General features: G+C 35.9%; 2 protein-coding genes across 3 annotated transcripts in view; one reads left to right on the top strand and one right to left on the bottom strand.

The window, feature by feature from the left end:
* si:ch211-152p11.4 (regulator of G-protein signaling 1) overlaps positions 1-2,773 on the top strand; it is a 13,952-nt gene extending 11,179 nt beyond the window's left edge. For both annotated transcript variants that reach the window (XM_048201211.1, XM_048201210.1), the window contains exon 6: positions 955-2,773. In XM_048201211.1, the coding sequence (XP_048057168.1) occupies positions 955-1,125 (171 nt within the window). In that variant the 3' untranslated portion in view covers positions 1,126-2,773. The remainder of the gene's footprint in view (positions 1-954) is intronic.
* atat1 (alpha tubulin acetyltransferase 1) lies at positions 2,544-26,458 on the bottom strand. The gene is given in 14 exon segments (XM_048201215.1): positions 2,544-3,170; positions 6,486-6,574; positions 6,576-6,588; positions 6,686-6,789; positions 10,602-10,821; positions 14,950-15,024; positions 15,443-15,488; positions 20,987-21,032; positions 21,466-21,567; positions 22,733-22,846; positions 22,962-23,019; positions 23,189-23,280; positions 23,387-23,447; positions 25,753-26,458. Coding segments are annotated over 14 exon segments (1,401 nt in total). The 5' UTR covers positions 25,845-26,458; the 3' UTR covers positions 2,544-2,881.

Raw genomic sequence — 26,458 nt, 5'->3', positions numbered from 1 at the left:
ATGTGAGGAGTCGCCTGTCGTTTGCATCACACCCGGCATTATCCTCGGTTTCCGGTTTTATTTTGTAGAAACCATGGAAACGCCAAAAATGCTTTAATATTTACGTTTTAATAGATAAGGGAACAACCGTTTTGATATATTAATAGACAGAAAACTAATTATTGTTATATAGCTCAACATGTTTAGTCTTATTGTTTAAATCTAATTTTCTTGATTTATTTATTTATTTATTTTTGCGAGTACTATGCTTTACCATGTCTCAGAGAAAAACATTATGTTGTCAAGTAGCTAACATAGCATAATCAGATGCAGCTTTATTTTTAGTAACAGTAATACAGAATTTTCTCCATCATACAATATGTTTTAAAATTAATAATGCGTTACATCATACTCATGACCGGAAAAGCAGAAGCAGCGCCGGCGTCTGTGGCATAACAAAAGTTCCGCTGCTTGTGAGGCGTGTGTTGCACAATCTCTCCAGTGCCTCGTTCAGCTCCCACAACACTCGGTCCTGCTCTGCTTCATACTACAGTAACTTTAATAATCGCATCCATGAACATGATTTCTTCTTGAGTTCTATCCCAATTGCTGTGAGGTGAAGACCACATGTCTCAAGATTCCACGCTCAAACTTGGCATCACCAAGCTACGCCTTTGTTTTGAATAGGCCTCTAGCGACCTCTAGCGGACAGAAAATCTTACATATTGCACCTTTAAATTAAAAGTAATTGTTGTCATTTTTGGAGCATGACCGCCTCAGTGCCATATTATACAAGCTAATTTCTGTCCTTTCCTCACATAAATCTATAAAATGACTGTATAATTGAAATAATAAAAAAAAAATATATATATATATATTTTAAATAATATACTTATAATTTTTGATTGAATGTCTCTTTATTAACTATTTTGTGTGGATATTTGTGAATTACAAATTTCTTTCCACCACTTTTAGGTGAATCTGGACAGTAAGACAAGAGAACTGACCATAGAGCTCCTCAAAGCCCCCTCTCACACTTCCCTCTCACATGCCCAAAAGCGCATCTACTGCCTCCTGGAAATGGACTGTTACCCCCGTTTCCTCAAGTCTGAGATCTACCTCGCACTACTGAGGGATTCGTACTAGAACAAGTTCGGGCGGAGTGTCCAATGAGAGCGAGGTCATCCTAAATCTGTACGGACATCATGCCTGGACAGTTAGACTGGAGACAAACAAACGTCTCTGTGAGAACTTTTGATGAAAAAAATAATCTAAACTACTGAAGAACATTTTAGTTAAATAAAAAGGGAAACGGATGAGCAGGGAAGATGCAATTGTCTTGAACTTGTATGTGCCTAAAAGGTCACGCAATGAGGAATGAGGTGCTAACATTTTACAAGTTTGATTCGGGCTTCTCTCAGTTGCTAGACTGAAAACATTACAGGCCGGTAAGGACGACTAAATGGCATGTTGACCGGCAACAAAGGGAAAACACGTCTGGCAAGAATGGGCTGTTCAGTGTAAGGCTTGAGCACTTTGGTTTGACATCAGGGTCAAATTTTCTGTCTCATTCTTACTCCTAGAATTTACTTTCCCATAAATAGTTATTTAACATAGTTAAATAGATATTTAAACAAAATGTCAAGATCTCACTGACAAAATTAAAATAGGCAGTTATCTAAATAAGCAATATGAACACAAGTACTTAGTTTAAAATGTCTTCGTAGTCTTCACAGATGGCCAGTTCTTTATTGGTTTGAGTTTAAAATGTTTGAGATATTTTGAACCGTGTGCATTAGCATAGTGCTGTAGGATTTTTTGTCTTTTCTTTGATTTTATAATTACAGATTGTACATTAAAGCTGTACACATTCATTCATTTGAAGAAAATGGGACTATAGAAATAGAAATCATTAGGTATGTCACTGAGTTTGTCTAACAAAAAAATCAAAGTATTGTGAACTATGTTTTGTAGAATTCAGTGATTGTCACACATAGTGAAGTTGGGAAATGTGACCTGTTGGCAGGTTTGGAACCTGTTTAAACAAACTTACAGTAATGGATGCCAGCACTAATACAGATGATTTGAAAAGCACTGTATACTTATTACTGTGCATAAACATCTTAAAAAGAGTAAATACACATTCAGAATAAAATGTCAGCTTGAACATTTGAGAGGGAACATTTTTTAAATGTATATTCCAGAAAATGCACATATTGAAAAATGGCCACCATGTGTGTCAGGGTTTTCCACGTCAGATTGAGAGGATGTGATGAGCTGTATGTATTTATACCCACTTTTTAGTGTATGTTGATGATGTCTGCTGTGACTGAGACATTTAGATGGTACATGTATCATAACTTTAGAAAAGCTATTAGGAGCTGCATGCACTAATGTCCTTGGTCATATGTTTCCAAGGGTTTAATCTGTTTGTCTCGGTATGATATAAATGATTTCCACAAGGGATTGAGATCATTATGAGATCAGTGTACAATAATGAGCATCAGTTTGACTGTAAAAGTATTTGTTGTTTGAGAGCAGTGATCTAAATCAAACTAACAGAACAATTTGAACCATTTCATTTAATTTTCCATGGAAAAAAAACTGTACTTTTCTTTGAAAAACATTATAAAAAAATTGTGATTAAAAAAAGCACAAGCTATAAAATGAATCACTGAAGTTTTATAAATAGGACTGGTTTAAAAAAAAAAAAAGTCTTAAAAGCACAAATCTAATGGAGTTACAAATAGCTGCTTACGGTATGTTATTTTCATTAAAGGTCTTTTTTCACTTTTGTGGTTTATTAAAAATTCTTTAAATCATTTCCCCTTTATTATTCTCACATCTAGCTTCCTTTGCAATGTCCAACAGTTCATTTCTTAACAGCTTTGAAGGCGGCTCGTCACCAGGGCCTCGTGCTGCGATACTCTTGTTTCTGTCGGACCCACTGAGCCGTACAACGGCTCTCCCCAACCGTCCAAGACCATTCGCCTCTCCCTCCGCCCCTCGAGATCTCAGCCGTTCCACCTTTCCTCCAATCCTCTTTTCTGTTCTGTGACACTTTGGTCTTCAGATCACTGTATTGCTCTTCTTTGCGCTCCAAGGGTGCTATGGAGGTCTGCTCCTGAGGATGATCTTTCTTGGGGGCAGCAAGTGTTGGAAGGGCAACAACCTGGCCTTGAAGATGCGGTCTGGAAAAGAAGATGAAAAACAATGAAAGCTGGAGAGCAAGAAACAAGAAACTCAGCAGCAGAGATGATTTCAGGACAATAAAATACAAGGCCAGGGCTGAGAAGAGAAGCAGCAAGTGAAATCAAAATGATCAAAAAGAAAAAATCATAAAAGTAGGAACATGCACACACTGTATTTCCTGTCACTGAGTCATAACTAGGCCCACACAGAACATACTTTTTTCACATTTTTTTTTTAATGTAAAGGAAAATATGTAAAATGCCACAGTTCAGATATAATACAGATGGCAAACTGATTTGAAAGTACTAGACTCTTAGTTGCAGCTGAGAGCATTATCATATTAGGCAAAAATAGTGAACAAACCAGATTTTTACATTTTCTGAAGAAAACTCATTGCAACGATCCTAATATGTCACTAGGGTATTCTGGAAGTCAAAAAAGCCTGCCTCCAAACATCTAAGATATTCTGGTCTCTAAAATAGAAATTCAATGGAATTTTTCATCCTTTTTTTTTTTTTTTTTTTCTTCCTTCATCCACCAAGATAAACAACAAAAAAAAACCCTACACACATCTGAATGGCTGAGGGCGGGTACACTATGTAAACAAAATCTATACAAAAATAGAAAACAAATATAGCTATATATAGTTTGAGAAACTTTATTAAAACTGTTTTCCCTTGTGAAAAAGAAGTACACTTTGGCATACTTTTGAAAAGAGTATTTATGGAAATAATACTTAAGTGCAAACTAAATGTACTGTTTTATGACAGTATATAATACATTAAAATGTAGTTTAAAGGGTAACACTTTCTTTTACAGTGTCTTTGTTCCACATATTACATGTGGTACTGTAGTAATAACTATACATTATACATAATTACGTGCGACTAATTCTAAACCAAACCTTAATCCTCCTTACCCTATAGTAAGTACATGCAGTTAATTATTATTACTCAGTACTTAAGTATAATTACACTATCACAGACACTGTAAAATAAAGTCTAACCATTTAAAGTTTATATTAACCCTTTGTGGTATGGCATTGCCATATTATGGCAACAATTAATTTCTACCCATTTCCTTGTTATTTAGAAAAAAAATACAATATATTGCACTATGGGAAATAAAAGGACAGGCCTTAAGGTAGCCAGTTATGTGCTGTCAAATGACATTTGAATTTCCCTCCAAAACTCTTTCCAACTGTCACCCTCACAGGAAAGACACCTGTTGAAGTGCTCCAGAAATTGCTCTATTAACCTTATTTCTAAACATCTTTTTTGCAGCATCTTTGATAAGTAAATTATATATTTTTATTCACAAATCAACTTTGTCTAACATAGTTTTACTGTAAATTGAGAAAATATCAATGTTTCAGTGTTATGGCAACACTGTGGAAAAATAAGTATGTTGCCATATGGCAACGCTGTATCACAGTGGAATTGCAGAAATGTATTTCCCCATTGGGATATTTTATAAGTAGTAGCATCAACAATATAATTGAAGTTATTTATGTATTTTAAGAGTTTATTGTAGTATAGTATTTATGTATAAATAACAAAATTATTATTCTTCTTTTCAGATGAGAGTGAGGATGAGTTAGCCGAATGATAGTGATCTCATTAATTTTGGTTTGCATGAGTACCAAGTATATAAATTTATTAATGTCTAAAAGAAATGTGCATTTAAATAGAAAAGAAAATTATAATTTTATAGAAAAAAATACTTTAACCATTTTTTATTGTGGTACAGCGTTCCCTAGGTAATCCCCCCCCCCCCCCCCCCAAAAAAAATTTTTTTTTTTTTTTCAAAAACCTTTTTTGATTTGTGTAATTGAATCTATTTCATGTAATAAAAACGTATTTTAAAAAAATATTTCATGATTAGAACAATGCATACCATAGAAGGTTAAATGCACTTAAGAGTGTTTTTTTTTTACCTACTTAATACTTAAGAATGTACTAACAAGCATTCGTTAACTAATATACTTTAATGTTATTTCTATTGAAACTTGTATCAAGTATATTTGTAATTACACATTTGCAATTGAGTACATTTAAAATATATTAACTTTAAATGTAATATTGAATATCACACTACAGTTCAAATTATAATCAAGGACTTCACATATAGTTTAGTATGTTAGTTAAAGGTGCTACAGAGGATCTTTTCGTCGACTGAGAAACCAAAGACTGTTAGTGAGTTTTTGAAATGAGCGCATGCGTAAGAACAACCCCCCTCCTTCACAACTCATTTCGAGGGAACGCCTCCCAAAACTCGTGCACGAGTATTGGAACACGAGTGTTTACCACCGGCATTCGCTGTGTCGTGTTAGTGGATTCATTATGTCGGACTCACCGCATGTAACTCATAATCTGCAGTTGTTACTCCCGTCTCCTGACAAAAACATTGCATGCGGCGCCTGTGGAATGTGGAAAGTTACTGGAGCGCGCAGCTGCGCACGTCTCTCACAAGGAACGTCATGGCAGTGATTGACAAGCCAGATTGGCTGATGTTTTTAAGGCCCTACCTCGTGCACAGATGATGTATATTAATATTATTCCTTTCAGTGCACCTAATAAATAGTCTTTTATCAGTTAGTAAAGACAGTTTCAAGTAATATTGCAAAAATGTATAAAACAAAACATCCTCTGTAGCACCATTAACAGATCAAAATGAGTGTGCTTCTTTAAAGCACAGAAAATGATTAAAACAATGATTTAAAATGTACTTTAAAACTTTTAATTTGACACTATTACAAAGAACACTTTTTAAAAGTGCACTTAACTAGAGTATGCTTGTGTTTCTACACACTTAAGTGGCCATTTATTTCATTAATATATTATCTGCAAGTACAGATTTTTAAAAATATACTTTAAAGATTTGAAGTACACTACAAGTGCGCATTCAATACATTTAAGCGCGCTTATTTTTCACAAGGGTTGGTCTGTGATGTTCAGGAAATTTTGTCCTGCAAAAAAAGACAGATTTTTCCCTAAACACGCATGTTAGTATGAGACGAGGCAGCAAACCTGAATACTCAGGGTTAAGAGTTTGTTCAAATTTTAGCTCTAATTACAGTAATGCTTGGCTTAGCAAACCTCCTTAACAAACATATAAACAAACGAATGCAGCAGAAATCTGCAGTGCTTTCTGTGGAATTCTGTAGGCGTTGATTCTGTGAAGGCCAAGTCATTACCTCATTATGAATCCCTGGTGTTTTCTTTAGTATTCGCTTCCAATAAACATGTAAATAATACAAAGAGCAGCACCAGGAGAAACTGACTCTCACAAAGGTTATGTGAGAAAAGTCCGACCTTTCTGAAGTGTGTTTGTGTTCCACTGCATCTGCCTTTGCCCCTGTGTCACACACTCTCTCACAGAGCTCTGCTTTCAGCCCTGAGGAAGCACACACGACAGCTACTAATGGTTTACTAATGTGGTTTCCTGCGGACCATCGTAACTTTTCACGTTGCGCCATGGTAAATGGTTGATTGCGGTTCAAACGGTGCATTACCTGGAAGCTTCAAGGGGTTCTGTTGTTCCGCCAATAATTGCCCGAGGTCTCGGCTGTTGATATGGCGACTGTAGAGGTTGCTCCTGGCAACTAGACCCTGATGGCTACAGGATATGAGGAAATGGACAAACAACAGCGATAGAGGGACGGGACGGAGGGCCAAGGAGAATACAAAAGAAGGGTAGGAGAGTGAAAACAGAGAAATAAATAAAATGAAAAAAAGAAAAAGAAACAAATGTGACAGAAAAAGGGGACAAATAAAAACTTAATTAAACATAACTGTAAACGCAAATTCAAAACTCAACATTGTATAAAAACAAATTCCAGTGAAAGAGGACACAGGCAATGATTGTGTAATGTGATGTCTGCTTTTTAATCTCAACAGATTAAAAGCGAATATGTTGTGATGTTGCAAATTAACATCAGGTTTTGATTTGGACAACAGCTGCAGTCAAATGCAGTGGCTGATATTCTGAGATGATATTTATAGCTTAAATATAATTTTGATTGCTTGCTTAACAGAAGTGGTAGCTGGCGCAACAGCTTTGTCAATCATTTTTTCTGTTTTTGAACATTTGTGGTGTGTGTGGGGGATGGGTGATATGTAAATGTATGAATTAGGTCATAAAATATCAAGCAAGAGGAGACTTAATGCACAAGTTTTTCACAGAACCATCTATTCTGAGCAGTTTTGTTGACTTTAAACTGGTATCATGGGCATTTTAGTACATTTTAGTCCAAAGGTTTGTAGAAGTGTTTAGTTCATCATTTTAATCAGGGTTGCCAGGTTTTCACAACAAAACCCACCCAATTGACCCTTCGCCGCGAGTTTGATTGACAAGCGATGTAACCAATCAGAACGCCGAATCCGCCATTTTGTCCGACAAAGCAATCAGGAGTTAGAAGATTAACCTCAGTGGAGTTAAACTTGAAAAATTGTGTATATTGACGTCTTTCCGCGTTTGAAACAACATTCATTCTCATGTTCATTCATGTTTATTTGATGCTATAAATGGACTAGTAGGAAGAGATGATCAGTTTACGATCTGAGGCGTTACAGCGTTACAGCAATCTGTCACGACCATGGTCACGACACATTAAAGAGCCACAAAACGGTTTTTATTGTTTGAATTTCTTAAAAAAAAAACTACACAGTTTGAAAGCTTGGACTTTTTTTAATATCATAAGTCACCTGCTTTATCTTGTCTGTCGACGCGATGTATTCTGCAATGTATTTTTCACCGCGTGTGGTATGACAGTGCCATGGCTTGTCAGACAAAGCAACAGTAACTAAGGGGGGCGGGTCTTTGCGAAGGGTCAATTGCAACTCAAAACTAGCCCAATTGCGTTTCAGAGGGGGTCCCCAAGTAAAAATTGCGTTCCAGGGGGTTAAAACCTGTTTTTGGTGGGGTTCCCTTGGGAAAATGTGCATTCCAGGGGCTAAATATCATGTTATTTGGGGTTGCTTCAACCCGCGGACAGGAAAAACAACCCGCAGCAACAGTGTTAAAGTAGCCCAATTCCGCGGGAAAACCATGGACTTTGCAACACTGTGTTTACTGCAGTATCTGACTACCAGAAAGTTTGCAAATACTTCTTTGTTTTCATGTATAACATGATTTTTGTGAAATATTTTACTTGAAAAGGTCTTTAAATATTGTGTTATCCAATGCAATAATTGTATCAAATGCATATATATATATATATATATATATATATATATATATACACATACAACCATTCAAAAATTTGGGGTCAGTAATTTTTTAAAAGAAATTAATACATTTATTCAACAAGGACACATTATTTTGATCAAATTTATAATGTTACAAAAGATCTGTATTTCAAATAAATGGGGTTCTATCATGACAACTCTCGGAGAGAGTGCTAATGTGTTTGGTCTTGGCGGAATAGATCTGCTACGCTGCTGCTGCTGTTTGTATTGCTGCTGCTGCTGCAGAGCAGGTTCAGAACTTGCCACTGCCAATGCACATGACATTCTGTTATAAGCAAGCAAGACATGCTGCTGCTGTACAAGCATACATGAATCACCCTTATAGCAGATCTGCACAGGTGGAGCTGGGGAAGGTGGGGGGCTTCTGAAAGCGCGCTGCAAACTGCTACAGCAAACAATAAGCGAGAATTTGAATGCTGAGCAGCGAGCTCATTGGCTGCCAATACAGTGGGAACCAAGCGTGCCACACGAGTCCTGACAAGTGAAGCCAAAGCGTCCTGATTGCCCCCAGGTGGCTGGAAGCAGTACAGGTAATAAACCCCGCTCTTTCCATGTATTCCAGAGGGACGTGAGACAAACTAAACAATTAAATTACATTTCAAATATTTTTTTCCAAAGACAATTTCTGTCATATTAGGCAGTTTTTATCATGCTGGTGTTCGTTCTTTAAATAAGTTTGGTTTTAGTTAGCTATTTGATGCTATAAAACCGGAGCAACATTGATAATAATAATGTTTCTTGAGCAGCAAATCAGCATATTAGAATGATTTCTGAAGGATCATGTGACACTGAAGACTGTAGACTGAAGTAGTAATGGCTTTAACATCACATGAAGGCATTTATGAGCATAAGAAACTTTCAAAATCGTTAAATGTCTTACCGACCCCAAACCTTTGAACGGCAGCATATATATAACTAATAATGAACAACCACTGGTCAAGAGCAGCACCCTGAGGCTAAGACAAATGTCTGGACTGAAACAAGGTCCTGAGGTGCTCCAGACCATTAAGTGTAGAATCTAAAACCAAAAGTGTCATATCCTTTCAGTCTGTTACAATGATTCATTGACAAGTGATTAAATAAGAATGTCATTTTTTTCAACTGCTTTTATTACTTGCTGCTCAGGACAGAGGATGTTTGACAGCTGAGGGTTAACACTATAGTAAAATGAGCTCTAAAAACTTCTATATCTATATTCTAAAACACTCCTTAGTGGAAAGGGTACGGAAAGACCAAAAGAGATTCCAGTTTAGTTACAAATGTGTATTATCAAATCATTGTACAGGAAATTGTATTAATTATTCATACACTCACAATAAGGACGAAAGCAAAATCATGAAATAGTAATTCACCCAACAATGAAAATTCTGTCATTACGTTTTCAAACCGTAGGCTATTTTATCATCTGTGGAACACAAAAAGAATTCTAAAGAATCTTCACACGTTGCCATTTTGAAGATTCTCCAAAATTCTCCTTTTGAGTTCCACAGAAGTAAATAATGACAGGAGTTTTCATGTGTTGGTGAACCATCCCTTTAATTGGAACTAGCTAAGAAGTTTAAGACAATGACGTTCAAGACTGAGGGTCAATGAAAGCTGAGCCTAGATCTATTTAGAGAGCTAGCATGGAATGACAGAATAAAAGAGAGATAAAATGTGTGGTTGAAAAGAAAAGAAAAGTTCAAACTCATCAAATGAATGAGATACAAGTCATGGGTTCAACAACACGTGTCATAATTGGGGAATTCAATGCATAAAATGAGCATGTCATAATCAGAGATGAAAGGAAGAGGAGAAGAAAGAGAGAGGAGAAGAGAAATGTTTAGCACTTCTCCAAAAGATAACGGTCAAGGCCGCTTACGTGTTAGAAGAATAAACAGACAGTGTATCTGACCTTTATGCGATACACAGTGATACACTAATGATGCACTAATGAGCTGAATTCACATTCTTGCCGCCAAGTCGACCATGCACTCATCTAACACAGGAAGTGGCTCATAGTGAACATGAACGACCTCAGTGTCTCTTCACTTTCATTCCCACAGAGCCAATGCTCTCATTCGCCAAAATAAGCACCAGATGGAAAAAGCGAAGAGGATGCAATGTAAATATTTGCAAGAAAAGTGCTCGATTTAGACTAAAGTATGCCGTAACTGGCCGTGAGGTGTCGTTGAGATGTACCTGGTGCGCTTTGTCCTGCAGCTGTCGTTGAGTTGGGAGGAAGGGGTCTGACCCTGCTGGAGCCCCAGGGACACGGCGGGACGGTGGGGGGCCCGGCTGGGGGAGGATCCCACACTGAGCGAACGGGATTGAGGAGATGATGGAAGCAGAGGAGGAGAGTGGGGGGGACCCACAGGGCGAACGAATGGCCAGGGGAGAGCCCTCTGCTCCTCCCGTACCACTGTGGAACAAAGGAAGTGATGTCAGCAATAGGGATGGGAAATCTTAATGAATTTAACAATTCTGGTTCAGATTCCTTATACAGATTGCTTAACAGTTTCATCAATGATTCTTTGGGGAATTTAAAGGTGCCCTAGAACGTCTTTTTAAAAGATGTAATATAAGTCTAAGGTGTCCCCTGAATGTGTCTGTGAAGTTTCAGCTCAAAATACCCCATAGATTTTTTTTTATTCATTTTTTTAACTGCCTATTTTGGGGCATTATTAACTATGCACCGATATATAGGTTGCGGCCCCTTTAATTCTCGTGCTCTCCGCCCACGGAGCTCGCTCTTGCCTTGAACAGCATAAACACAGTTCACACAGCTAATATAACCCTCAAAATGGATCTTTACAAAGTGTTCGTCATGCAGCATGTCTAATCGCGTAAGTATTGAATTTATTTGGATGTTTACATTTGATTCTGAATGAGTTTGATGGTGCTCTGTGGCTAAAGCTAACATTACACACTGTTAGAGAGATTTATAAAGAATGAAGTTGTGTTTATGAATTATACAGAATGCAAGTGTTTAAAAATGAAAATAGCGACAGCTCTTGTCTCCGTGAATACAGTAAGAAACAATGGTAACTTTAACCACATTTAACAGTACATTAGCAACATAACATGCTAACGAAACATTTAGAAAGACAATTTACAAATATCACTAAAAATATTATGTTATCATGGATCATGTCAGTTGTTATTGCTCCATCTGCCATTTTTCGCTATTGTCCTTGCTTGCTTACCTAGTCTGTTGATTCAGCTGTGCACATCCAGACATTAATACTGGCTGCCCTTGTGTAATGGCTTGAACATGAGCTGGCATATGCAAATATTGGGGGCGTACACCCCGACTGTTACGTAACAGTCGGTGTTATGTTGAGATTCGCCTGTTCTTCGGAGGTCTTTTAAACAAATGAGATTTATATAAGAAGGAGGAAACAATGGAGTTTGAAACTCAGTGTATGTCTTTTCCATGTACTGAACTCTTGTTATTCAACTATGCCGAGGTAAATTCAATATTTAATTCTAGGGCACCTTTAAGGAATAAAAACAAAATGCAATTCCACTGGCAATTAGAAATATATTTAAACAATTCCAACTTATTAGAATCCTTCAGTCAGGAATTGGACTACACTGACTGTGCTGTATGCTTTTGATTCACTATAAATAACTGGCTCATTAGAGTCATTTTTCGGGTATTCGGAAAACACGCTGCTGTGTTTTTAATTCACCACAAGGAACTGGCTCATAGAAACCATTCATTCACTGCACTACACTGGTTGCATTGTATGTTTTTGATTCATTGATTCAGAACTGTCTCAGAATAATTTGTTCGGGAACCAGACTACACTGATTGTACTGTATGTTTTTGATTCACTAAAAATATCTGTCTTGTAAGAATCATTCATTCAGGAATTAAGACTACAATGATTAAAGGATTAGTTCACTTCAGAATTAAAATTTCCTGATAATTTACTCACCCCCATGTCATCCAAGATGTTTATGTCTTTCTTTCTTCAGTCGAAAAGAAATTAAGGTTTTTGATGAAAACACTCCAGGATTTTTCTCCATATAGTGGACTTCAACAGTTACCAACGGGTTGAAGGTCCAAATAGCAGTTTCAGTGCAGCTTCAAAGAGCTCTACACAATCCCAGCTGAGGAATAAGGGTCTTGTCTAGCGAAACGATTGGTCATTTTCTAAAAAAAAATTATTTATATATATATATATATATATATATATATTTTATATAACAAATGCTCAACTTACACCAGCTCCGCGATGTACCACACATTACGTTGGAAAGGTCATGTGTGACGTAGGCGGAAGTACTCCATCTCAAGGGCGAAAAACTCCATCTCAAGGGCGAAAAACTCCATCTCATCTTCTCCTACAACTTAAAAATCATCCGACATCATTGTTTTACCTTTTTTTGTAAAGGCAGTTTGACTTAGTCTTTGTGCGTTCGCCCTTGTAAACACTTGCTCGGTATTTCCACCTATGTCATGCGTGACCATTCCAACGTGATTACGTAATGCGTGGCGCATCGCTGATCTAGTGCAAGATGAGCATTTGTGGTTAAAGGTGATAGAGAGGATTTTTTCGTCGACTGAGAATCCAAAGACTGTTACTGAGTTTTTGAAATGAGCACATGCATAAGAACAGCCCCCCTCCTTCACAGCTCATTTCAAAGGAACGCCTCCCAAAACTCGTGCACGAGTATTGGAACACGAGTGTTTACCACCGGCATTCGCTGTGTCGTGTTTTTTGGATTCATTATGTCGGACTCACCACAGGTAACTCATAATCTGCAGTTGTTACTCCTGTCTCCTGACAAAAACATTGCATGCAGCGCCTGTGGAGTGTGGAAAGTTACTGGAGAGCGCAGCCGCGCTCGTCTCTCACAAGGAACGTCACGGCAGTGATTGACAAGCCAGAGGGCCGATGTTTTTAAGGCCCTACCTCATGCACAGATGATGTATATTAATATTATTCCTTTCAGTGCACCTAATAAATAGTCTTTTATCAGTTAGTAAAGACAGTTTCAAGTAATATTGCAAAAATGTATAAAACAAAACATCCTCTTTAGCACCTTTAAGGTCTGAAATAAAACAGAATGAGAACTTAAATATTCTGTGATTTAATATGCTTGCTTATCATAGGAAGTAATAAGAAATGACTCTTTACATTAAGGTAGTAGCCTAGTGAGAACAGGGTGTTGGGGGAATCACCTTTTTTTCTCTTTTTCATCAAACCGCAGTTTTTGGAAGTTCCCGCAATTTCATCGAATAAAATTGCAAAAATATCCCGCATATTCCATCTCATTTTTTAAGAAAACGTGCCGCAAAATAAAGGATTTTTGCCCACAACAATCACAAAAAAAAAAGTCCGCGTTTTTCTGGAGGGACTGATTTTTTTTATATATATATAATTTTTTTTTTTTTTAGAAAATGGCCGATTGTTTGCTAGATAAGACCCTTATTAATTGGCTGGGATCATGTAGAGCCCTTTGAAGCTGCATTTTTGGCCTTCAACCCGTTGGTAGCCGTTGAAGTCCACTATATGGAGAAAAATCCAGGAATACTTTCCTCAAAAACCTTAATTTTTTATTTTGACTGAAGAAAGAAAGACATGAACATCTTGGATGACATGGGGGTGAGTAAATTATCAGCAAAGTTTAATTCTGAAGTGAACTAATCCTTTAAGTTGTATGTTTTTGATTCATTAAAAAGAACTGGCTCATTAAGTCATACGTTATGTTTTTAATTCACTAAAAAGGATTCATTAGAATCATTCGTTCGACAATCAGACTACACTGGTTGTGTTGTATGTTTCTGAATAATTAAAAGGATCGGACTACACTGATTGTGCTCTAATCATTAAAGATAACTGTTTCATAAGCATCATAACTGACTAAACATAACTGTCTAATAAGAGTCATTAGTTTGGGAATCAAATCAGGCTACACTAATTGTGCTGCATTATTTTGATTCATAACTACCTCATAAGAGTCATTCAGGAATGGGACTACATAGATTGTGCTGTATGTTTCTGAATCACTAAAAAGAACATGCCCATAAGAGTCATTTGTTTAGTATTGGACTACAACTTATCGTATTCAGTAGTGATGCTACTGAAAGAAGTAGCACAGAACGACTTTGTCCGCTTCAATGTAAACTGATAACGCAAACACCATTCCATTCTAGTATTGTAAAGAATGGCACCGGCTCTGAATAAGAACAGATGTTTGGTTCCCAACTTTAATCATTTGTATATTTGATTTACAGGTGAGTGGATTTGTACATGGATTAAGATTCTCAAAGTTTCCTAATTACCAAAATTTTCTAAAGTAATTGTGAGAGTCCTTTCCCTTGCTGAAAATAACTCTTTTCTAAGGGCTCTAAAGTAACTTATGGAACAAATCAAGACATTTAATGAATAATAGGAGGCCTGTTTCCAGCTGAAACTATTTATTGCAGCATCTGGATGATGTCAGTATTCAGCTAGTTGGTGTAAATGTCAGCTACTTAAAATCTGTATTGTGCCAACTGGTTAAATATACAACATGGAGCCTATGAGTAACCCACCTTCTCTTTCCATTAGTGAATATGGTTTGATCTCTCCCTCTGGCTTTTTTGGGGGAACTTTTCTCAATTGGACCGCTGTAAAAAGAGCATGGTGGTCAGAAAGAGCCAACAGAAACAACTGGTATGATTGAAAATAAGTCTGGAGTACTGCAAGCAGTTAAAAAGCACACACTGCACTTTTCACAGATATTCATACAAGTCAATATCCATGGCCATAATGCATATATCCATTATTATGCACTTTAGGGAAAACATATAGCACTTATCTATAATTGGATTTTAAAAGGGGAACAGCAACAGGGAGGAAGTTCGTAAGTGAGTTGTTGGGACTGATTAACGTGGGCAAACGTTATGGGGGTCCGGTTGAGTGCAAAGGAAGAGTATAGTGAGTGGACTGTCTCTTAGACTATGGGGATACGATAAGGGAGTGATAAGTAAGGTGGAAGCCGGGTGACTGTAGGGGAGGGGAACAGAAGATATTCAATGTCCTTACAAAAATCCGTACATCCCCTGATCCGTCAGAGGGGAGGAAGGTGTTCCTGGGAGAGTTGCATGAGACAAAAGTGCTTGAACAATGACTGTTTTCAATTGTTTGCACAGGTTAAACCCGATCTAGGGTGACTAGCAACTATAAACAGCGCGATCTGGGCTTGATGAGTCATTTATACACATGAATAAATACATTGAAAATGGTTACCAAGGCACGTAGATGCCATTTTACAGAAAACAAAATAACAGACTGTGGTTTAAATCATGGAAATAGACTTGACTTAAATATAGAAGCACTAAAAATATGAAACAATATAAGAACCAAAAGAGAGCTGTGAGCATTATGGACCAGCACAACAAAGACTTTTCTTAAATTAATTGTGGAATCTGCTAAAATGTAATTTTGGAAAATTAAATTGCATTCTCAAAGGTTTACATTTTTACATTTTGAAAAGGAAACTGTAGTGCTTGCAAGGCAGCAAAAGAATGCTTAAGTTTTAGGTTTTGGGATTTTTCTGCATAAAATTTCAATCTATAATCATCCACCAGGCCGATAATTATATAAGGAACATGACATGTAAGTCTATTTGTAAGAAGGATCGTCTAACCCTGAATAGTGTAAGTGAACTCAGTGACTTATCAACTGTCTGAAAAAGAAAATAAACAGTTGTAATTTTTACCTTAAAAAAATACAACCATAAGTTAAACTAGAACCAAAGCCATCAAAATGAAGGGAAAATAAATAAATAAATGAATAAGATCACAATGTCTTTTTAATTAAAATAACTGTTTCAGCGTTAGTTCACCCAAAAATGTCATTTCTGTCATTAAGTACTCAACCTCATGTCGTCCCAAACCCGTAAGACCTTCGTTCATCTTCGGAAAACAAATTAAGATATTTTTGCACATTTTGAGGTCCAGAAAGGTATTAAAGACATTGTTAAAACAGTTGACGTGACTACAGTGGTTCAACCTTAATGTTATGAAGTGACGAGAATACTTTTTGTGCGCAAAAACAAAACAAATATAAAGACTTTATTCTGCAATTTCTACTCTTTTAAGTCAGTCTCCTACGCAGTTGACGCAGTGAATTCAGTGCCGCGCTTCCATGTTCTACGTCAGAACCAATGTTCCCTCTAAGCTGCGCGCGTGCGCGGCCGCGCAGAAGAAATAATTGCCGCGCAGAGAACAGACATGAAAATGATAGTAGTAGTTTAAATGAGAAATAATTGCAGTGCTCTGGACAACCGCTATAGAGTTATTGTCGCTATAGAGTTAGAACCGGTGAATGCGGTTTACAGGTTTCATAGAAAGAGAACGATTGAGCGTGTGTGAGCTGGCTGGCCCTGAGCCAAATCAGTCGCGGTAAGAATACTGTCATGTTTGCGGACTGAATACATCAATACGAGAGGCAACGCGAAACGAAAAGAAATGTGAAATAAAACGCCATGTTTAATGAAAAGTGGTGGAATTACACTCCCACCACAGGTGTAGCTTGCAAACTCAAAATACACAAGTACCTCAGTTTAAATAGATTTTTGTGTGTGGTGGTGGTGTGGGTTTCAGGGATGTTTAGATAACTATAAACGAGTTAACATTCACTTTTCTTAAAAATATTTAGCTATCAGTTTAAATGCTTCAGTTTGTTTTCACTATATTATATATTAAAACAAATGGAAGCATTTAAACTGATATAATACTGTATATCAGTTTAAATACTTAAATATTATATTATATTTTATTATTATAATGTAAACCTGATAAAAAATTGATCTCACAAGGGGATTGTTTAGGGCTCCTTGCCACGAAAAATCTTAACCCCCTGTTATATAAAATCTGGGAAATTCATAAGCAATAAACATGTAATTTTGATGGTTTAACACTGTCTGTTGCTAATAATTGACTTTACAAAAACACATTATGGTTGTCCCAAACCATCACTGTAACTGCTCATATTATATTATTATAAAGAATTGAACTGTCCTGCAGGAGGACAGAAATTATTTTTTAATAGAATTTCTTGGTAAAGACTGGTACAGTTAATACAGCAATGTGAAAAAATCTCAGGTACCCTAAAATGTGCTTAATTTAGTGACTGAACTGCTTGTTTTCAAACATATTATTTAATAAATCACTAAGTTACATCAAATAAAATAGAAACGGCACATTAAAGTTAAATGTTACAGTTGCATGATAAAACCATTTTTGTGTGTGTGTGTTTACGTTCATTGTACAGGTCTGATATAAAGTATGTTTTTGCTCAGGTGGCCAAAATGTGCGCTCAACAGAGAAAAGTTTTGCTCAGCGAGAAAAAAAATTAGAGGGAACATTGGTCAGAACGCCAACTTTATTTAAATTATTAGCTAGCTCTTGCGTCAGCATCACACGCACGCGTCATGCTGCTCACGTGTACAGCGTTAGCCAATACTGAGCCGGCGTTCGGACGTAAACATGGAAGCGCTGCACTGTGTTCACTACGTCAACTGTGTATGACAACAGTTCAAATTGTTGAATAAAGTCATAATTTTTGTTTTGTTTTTGCGCACAAAAAGTATTCTTGTCGCTTCATAACATTAAGGTTGAACCACTGTAGTCATATGGACTATTTTAACAATGTCTTTAATACCTTTCTGGACCTCAAAATGTGTAATAACGTTGCTACCTATGTGTGGTTCAGAAACTCTCGGATTTTATCAAAAATATCTTAATTTGTGTTCTGAAGATGAACGAAGGTCTTATAGGTGTGAAACGACATGAGGGTGAGTAACTAATGACAAATTTCATTTTTGGGTGAACTAACCCTTTAATACTTTGAATTAGCCCTTATTTGTAATATTTCTAGTTTTCATTTTCATTTTAGTTTAAAGGTGCCATCGAAGGTTTTTTTTACAAGATGTAATATAAGTCTAAGGTGTCCCCTGAATGTGTCTGTGAAGTTTCAGCTCAAAATACCCCATAGATTTTTTTTAATTAATTTTTTTAACTGCCTATTTTGGGGCATCATTAAATATGAGCCGATTTATGCTGTGTGGCCCCTTTAAATACTGACGCTCCCCGCCCACAGAGCTCGCGCTTGCCTTAAACAGTGCCTAAACAAAGTTTACACAGCTAATATAACCCTCAAATGGATCTTTACAAAGTGTTTGTCATGCATGCGTCGGATTATGTGAGTATTGTATACTGTTATATTGTTTACATTTGATTCTGAATGAATTTGAGGCTGTGCTCCGTGGCTAATGGCTAATGCTACACTGTTGGAGAGATTTATAAAGAATGAAGTTGTGTTTATGAATTATACAGACCGCAAGTGTTTAAAAATGAAAATAGCGACGGCTCTTGTCTCCGTGAATACAGTAAGAAACGATGGTAACTTTAACCACATTTAACAGTACATTAGCAACATGCTAACAAAACATTTAGAAAAACAGTTTACACATATCACTAAAAGTATCATGATATCATGGATCATGTCAGTTATTATCGCTCCATCTGCCATTTTTCGCTATTGTTCTTGCTTGCTTAACGTTACCTAGTCTGATGATTTGGCTGTGCTGCTCCAGACGTTACTGCTTGCCCTTGTGTAATGCCTTTCATAATGTTGGGAACATGGGCTGGCATATGCAAATATTGGGGGCGTACACCCCGACTGTTACGTAACAGTTGGTGTTATGTTGAGATTCGCCTGTTCTTCTGAGGTCTTTTAAACAAATGAGATTTATATAAGAAGGAGGAAACAATGGAGTTTGAGACTCACTGTATGTCTTTTCCATGTACTGAACTCTTGTTATTTAACTATGCCAAGATCACTGATAAGCTACGCAATATCGCGTTTATTATCGCAGATGAATCGCCTTCGATAATGAACGCGATATTGCGTAGCTTGTCAGTGAACTATGGCTCTGTTTATTAAATGCCGCTCCATTTGAAAGCAGGTGATGGCGATTTAGCGGCAATCAGGGAACCGGCTTTACTGACGAAATGCGCGTGACAATCGCATGCGATATATCGCCCAGCCCTACAAGGTTGCATTTCTAATTGTATCTAATATATATATATATATATATATATATATATATATATATATATATATATATATATATATATATATATATATATATATATACACACAGTACAGTCCAAAGTTTGGAACCACTAAGATTTTTAATGTTTTTAAAAGAAGTTTCGTCTGCTCACCAAGGCTACATTTATTTAATTAAAAATACAGTAAAAACAGTAATATTGTGAAATATTATTACAATTTAAAATAACTGTTTTCTATTTGAATATATTTCACAAAGTAATTTATTCCTGTGATGGCAAAGCTGAATTTTCAGCATCATTACTCCAGTCTTCAGTGTCACATGATCCTTCAGAAATCATTCTAATATGCTGATCTGCTGCTCAAGAAACATTTAATGTGTACAATTGTACAAAATATTTGTGTACAATATTTTTTTCAGGATTATTTGATGAATAGAAAGTTCAAAAGAACAGTGTTTATCTGAAATCTAATCTTTTGTAACATTATAAATGTCTTTACTGCCACTTTTGATTGATTTAATGCATCCTTGCTGAATAAAAGTATTCATTTCTTTAATTTCTTTTCAAAAAAATAAAAATAAAAATTCTTACTGACCCCAACGGTACGTTTTGAACGGTAGTGTATAATGCTACAGAAGCTTTGTATTTCAGATAAATGCTGTTCTTTTGAACTTTCTATTCATCAAGGAATCCTGAAAAAAAAAAGTACACAACTGTTTTCAACATTGAAAATAATCATAAATGTTTATTGAGCAGCAGATCAGCATATTAGAATGATTTCTGAAGGATCATGTGACACTGAAGACTGGAGTAACGATGCTGAAAATTCAGCTTTGCATCACAGGAATAAATTACTTTGTCAAATATATTTAAATAGTACACAGTTATTTTAAATTGTAATAATATTTCACAATATTACTGTTTTTTACTGTATTTTTAATTAAATAAATGTAGCCTTGGTGAGCAGACGAAACTTCTTTTAAAAACATTAAAAATCTTAGTGGTTCCAAACTTTTGGACTGTACTGATATATATATATATATTCAGATTTATTTCAATGAATGAAAATTATTTTTATTATTTTTATATTTAGTTAGCAATAACAACACTTATTAAAATAATTGAAAATACATTTTCATGGTCAAAAGAAATATTTATGGACGGTATTTAATCACCACTGTCAGGCGAAGCAGAAAAAAGTTAATATTACAAAAACCTAATCCTAAAAAGGTAATAGATAAATACCTAAATTTAAAATGATCCATAAAACAAAGTTTGAATGGACTCTGTACGTTAAGTGGTTCGGGCTGAATTACTTGCGGAAAAACAAGGAAGAGAAATGAGTAAAAAGAGGAGGAATTTCAATACAATGCTGCCTTGCATGTACTGTAATGAAGAGAAGGGGAGGTTGTTGCCCTGAGAGAACAAGCTTTTGAACACTGGCACAGATCCAGAGCAACATTCCAAACCCACATAACCACAGAACAGTGATGCATTCAGGGCTTACCTGATCTACTCTGGAAGAAGCCATCAAATACCACAAAGTTATTCACCTGACAGGAAGTGTGACAGGAGAAGAAATTAAGACATATTAGACAAAGAATTACATCATAACATTCAAACGGTCATATAAACACCTCCAGATTTTTTGAAGAAAAGACTATTGTATGAAGTCTGTATTGTGTGCAAATGAACATGCTCATATGACATGGACAAAATAACCATATCAGGATTTAAATCCAAGACATAACATGTAGTATCTGATAAAGTTGTTTTCAGTGAAAGTATTATTAGGTTCAATAAACTGGATTTCTGAGAAGAGTAACACCATGTCCTCCTACACATGTGTGGCACAATAAAGTGTCAAGGTATGAAACCCTCTTGCCGAAATATCACTGGTCCAAAATCTCACTCCATATAACATTAAACATGCTTTAAATGGCTGTAATTATTTCATGTCAGTCAGCACTTTCAGGTGACTCTTACCTGAGGCACACTGATTTTGAGATCATAGTGCTTCTCTAGAAATGACAGGAATTTAGGAGAAGGTCTATCGTACGCCATCTGCTCAGGCTCCACCCGTTTGTGCTGTTTAATCAGAGAATGTGAAATTTGAGTCACAAAAACAAACGGCTCTTTGCAAGTAAATACAAATGGGTCTTAAAGGGATAGTTCACCCAAAAATCAAAATTCTGTCATCATTTACTCCCCCTCAAGTTGTTCGAAACCGGTATAAATTTATTTGTTCTGCTGTACACAAAGGAATATATTTGGAAGAATGTTTGTAATCAAGCATTTCTCGCACCCCCCCCCCCCCCCCATTGATTGCCATGGTATTTTTATTTCCTACAATTGCAGTTAATGGAGGGCGAGATCTGCTTGGTTACAAACATTGCTCCAAATACCATCCTTTGTGTTCAGCAGAACAAAGAAATTTGTACAGGTTTGGAACAACTTGAGGGGGAGTAAATAATGACAGAATTTTCATTTTTGGATGAACTATCCCTTTAACACTGACTTCTCTACTGGACAAAATAAAAAAGGGACAGTTCACCCCAAGATGAAAATCTTTCACTCACTCTAATGTAACCCGTATTACTTTCTTCTTCTTTTTTTCAGCAATCACAAAAGTAGATATTTGGAAGAATGTTCATGCTGCTCTTTTCCACTCAACATTCAAAAATTACAAAATAAACTGCATAAAAGCAGTCTATGTGACTAATATGATACATTCCATGAGTATTCTCTGTAATTCAAAGAATTCTCTAAGAAACACACCAAAATATAAGTTATTTAAGTTTTAAACTGAAGTTATTAACCAAAATCTTAGCCTTCACCGTAGCTCTTAAATCTTATTTGCACTTTTGTTTCTACAAACTTGCAATGTAGCATTCAGGAAGTTTGAAACATGAAAAAAAAACAAAAAAATAATTATGTTTTCATCACTGACGTCAATATGCGCATATGCAAATGAGATTTGACAGCTACAGTGAAGGGGAAAATTATCTTCAAACTTGTGACATAGTGAATGAATTATATGGAGCACTTTCATGATACTTTTATTGTGCTTTCTATTGCTTGCACTTGTATGTTTTTGTTGTATGGAAAAGAGCAGCGTGAACATACTTCAAAACATTTTCTGCGTTCCACACAAGAAAGTGTGGAGAAAGTGTATCAGTCACACGATTTGGAATGACATGAGGAAATAAATAAACAAATAATTTAATAAATCAGACCGCTGACAGACACTCACTTTCAGCATGAAGTCAAAGAGTTCAAGCCCGTAGCCATGTCTCTGCAAGGTCTCTGTCACATAGAAATCCAGCACGCACAATGGCTCGGTCTCCAAATGCGCCCCCCGTTGGTTCTAGAGGCAATTACAACATACTGTGTGTTGATGCATCCGTTTTAAAAAGTGTGCACTGAGGCATCACTCATTAGGCGAGATTTAATTACAGAGTCAATAATGAGGAAACACTTACGAGTAAAAAGAGCTTCTTGTAGCCAACCTTCAGAAATCCAACTATAACGCCCCTCCCACTGGGAAGACAGGAAGAGGGAGTCAAAGATTGTTATTAACAGCAGGAGTGGATGTGTTTACATTTAATGGAAATGGAAAAACAGGAAAGAGAGAGGTCAGTTGTATTGACATCTAAATAGATTAAATCTGAAGCATAGGGTGGAGGAGGGACAGAAATAGCCAGCGTACCCGTTCTGTTCCCCATCTTTCAGGAGGTAGAGATGATGTCTGTTGGCCTGGAGCTTTGCAGCACTGGTTATAGGTGCAGGCAGCTGCTGAGCCTGAGGAGTTACACACACACACACACAGATGACATAATGACAGACTGAAACTGACAGTGAATGACATCGGCAAGCTCAAGAAGAGACAAAAGACAGTCATTATCACCTTAGAGGAGGCTTTTCCCAGCTCATCTATAACTGTGGTGATCTGAAGAAGAGGATCTGGTCTAGGGAACAAAAAGCAGGTATGTTAGGAATCTCACACAAAGAAGACATAAAATGTGAATCAGCATTTATGATTCCAGTTATCCAAGTCATAATGGATGCGGATAGCTTTTTACAATACACAACTTTTTTAATGTATTGTGAAATACATTAACAGGTTTCTTAATAGCTGATTCTAATATCAAGTTGGCTGATGGCCGATATAATAAAAGTCAGCATCAAATGGAAGTTGCGATAGGTCAGTTGAATGGTCAATTTTGATTTCATGGTGATGACGAATATGCTGTCATTACATTACAGTCATTAATTATGATGTGCTACTCGCCGATTTGCTCTTGGGGGGACATAATCATTCTAGACTAGAGCAATGGTTCTTTGAAGTTTTTGTTATTTTTATTTTGTTTTATTTTTAGTGAAGGTATAAATTTAGATATGAGGGCCTTTGAATATTGTCTCAGACAAAGGAGGGCCTTGAAGTCATAAAGAAACACCGTTCTAGAGAGCATCTGATTAGATTAGAACCAATATTTTGGTCTGTTTTATTGAAAATTAAATCAGCTAAAAGTGAAATTTTACAGTCACATAATCATACACTACCGGTCAAAAGTTTTTGTACGGTAAGATTTTTTAAATGTTTTTAAAAGAAGTCTCTTCTGCCCACCAAGACTTTATTTATTTGGTCCAAAATACAGTAAAAACAGTAATATTGTGAAATATTTTTTACAATTTTAAATAACTGTTTTCTGTTTGAATAGATTTTAAAATGCAGTTTATTTCTGTTGTCAAAGCTGAATTTTCAGCATCATTAATCCAGTCTTCAGTCAGTGTCACATGATCCCTCAGAAATCATTCTAATATGCCGATTTGCTGCTCAAGAAACATTTAAAATTATTATCAATGTTGAAAAAAGTTGTGTACAATTTTTTTTAGAATTATTTGATGAATAGAGTTCAAAAGAACAGTATTTATCTGAAATAGAAAGCTTTTGTTACATTATCACTACCATTCAAAAGTTTGAGGTCAGTAAATGTTTTTTTTTTTTTTTTTTTTGGAAAGAAATTAAAGAAATGAATACTTTTATTGAGCAAGGATGCATTAAATTGATCACAATTGACAGTATAGACATTTATGTATACTTAATGTTGCAAAATCTTTATATTTCAGATAAATGCTGTTATTTTGAACTCTCTTCATCAAATAATTCTGAAAAAAAATTGTACACAACTGTTATCAACATTGATAATAATAAGAAATGTTTCTTGAGTGGCAAATATGCATATTAGAATGATTTCTGAAGGATCATGTGACACTGAAGACTGGAGTAATAATGCTGAAAATACAGCTTTGACATCACCGAAATAAATTGCATTTTAAAATATAATGAAATAGAAAATAGTTAATTTAATTTGTAAAAATATTTCACAATATTACTGTTTTTTCTGTATTTTGGATCAAATAAATGAAGCTTTGGTGGGCAGAAGAGACTTCTTTTAAAAACATTTTGATCCAAAAACTTTTGATTGGTAGAGTATACAGTAGATAACCTTATAGTTATCACACAAAGAATTAAAGCCACAAAATTATTATTTTGATTTAATGTCCGAAAATTAGATACACACACTATTGGTTAAATCAAATAATTTTTGATTAATTTTGAAATGCATTTAAAAACTTTAATCGTTGTATTTATTGTAATGTATGCTGTTACATACAGTGTTGGTTTTGTATGCTGAAAAAGCACCACAAATTCCTATATTTTATTAACGTTTTTATTAAAAAGCTTTTTTTCGTAATTCATTACAGGTTTCCATTAGGAACTGCTCGAAACACATTTTTTAGTAAAGTTTTTAATATTTTATATTATCATTGTGTTTAATGTATCATGTATTATGTATTATTATTATTTATTTATTTTTTAAATGTGTTGTAGCGCTTCACAAAGGCGTATTACAAATAAATTGTATTATCTATCTATGTATGGCACTGTGTGATTTTCTGTAGTGTAATTACAGTGAAGTCTATGGCCGTCTTACTGAATCAGCATTGTTCAGATTAAAACAGACTAATGTCAGATTTGTTGTTTACTCAGGGCCGCATTTGCATCATAAGCTTATCATTATAGGAAAAAGATGACCTGGATAAATTGAACATTTAGCCCAATAAAAACCCCCCACTGGTAGCAGTGTATGTATAATGCACAACTGTGTCAAGGCAACCGCTGTTACAAGACAAAAGCAGTGAATGTTGCAAATCTCCCAACAGATTACACCCCTCAGTCTATACAGTAGATCACAAAACATACATTACCTCCCATGCGCTTTCCGACCTGCACTCAAGTTGTTATCCAGCACTGAAATTCTCTCGGGGAAAAGCGCATTTAGGTCGAAAGGGAAATCCATTGTAAGGACAGATCTGAAATCTTAAGATAATACTCTTCTAATTCCCTGCTGCAGATTCAGATGCATGTATTAAAGAGCCAATCGATTCTTCACTGCATCACTGGCCTGCACTTAAAATACCAGTTCCACATTAGTGCCGCTTCAGTAGTAGGCTTGTTTAAAAGCATAGATGTATAGCGGTGTTATCAATGATTCCTCTGTCCTCCCATTGTGTTTGTGTCACTCCCTTGTGAGGATGAGCGCCAGTGGTCAGCCGTAGTGCTGTTAAAACACACGCCTGCAGGATTCAAGACGGGAAAATGTCACATAAGTCTAGCAACACCTACAAATGTCTTAAATGTTTCCAGTTGTAGCTCTGAAATGTACAAAAAACGACTTTATTTTACACAGTAGTAGAAATGTGCGCTTTAGAAGATTTATTTCCGTTTCCTCTCGGCAACGGCAAGCGAGGACACACAACTTTGTGACGCATAGCAACCGATAACAACCTATTATATTGCAGTCAGAAGTCAAATTATCATAAACACAGCCATACTTGTAACCTTTTATACCCATTTTTTCTTTAATTGCTATTTTCTCCCTGCGACTTTTCTTTGACAGCATTTAACTTTAGC

The sequence above is a fragment of the Megalobrama amblycephala genome, linkage group LG9, assembly GCF_018812025.1.
Source record: "Megalobrama amblycephala isolate DHTTF-2021 linkage group LG9, ASM1881202v1, whole genome shotgun sequence".
Taxonomy (NCBI): Eukaryota; Metazoa; Chordata; class Actinopteri; order Cypriniformes; family Xenocyprididae; genus Megalobrama; species Megalobrama amblycephala.
Note: the sequence above shows the minus strand (reverse complement) of the source record. Positions and strands in the feature narration are given on the sequence as shown.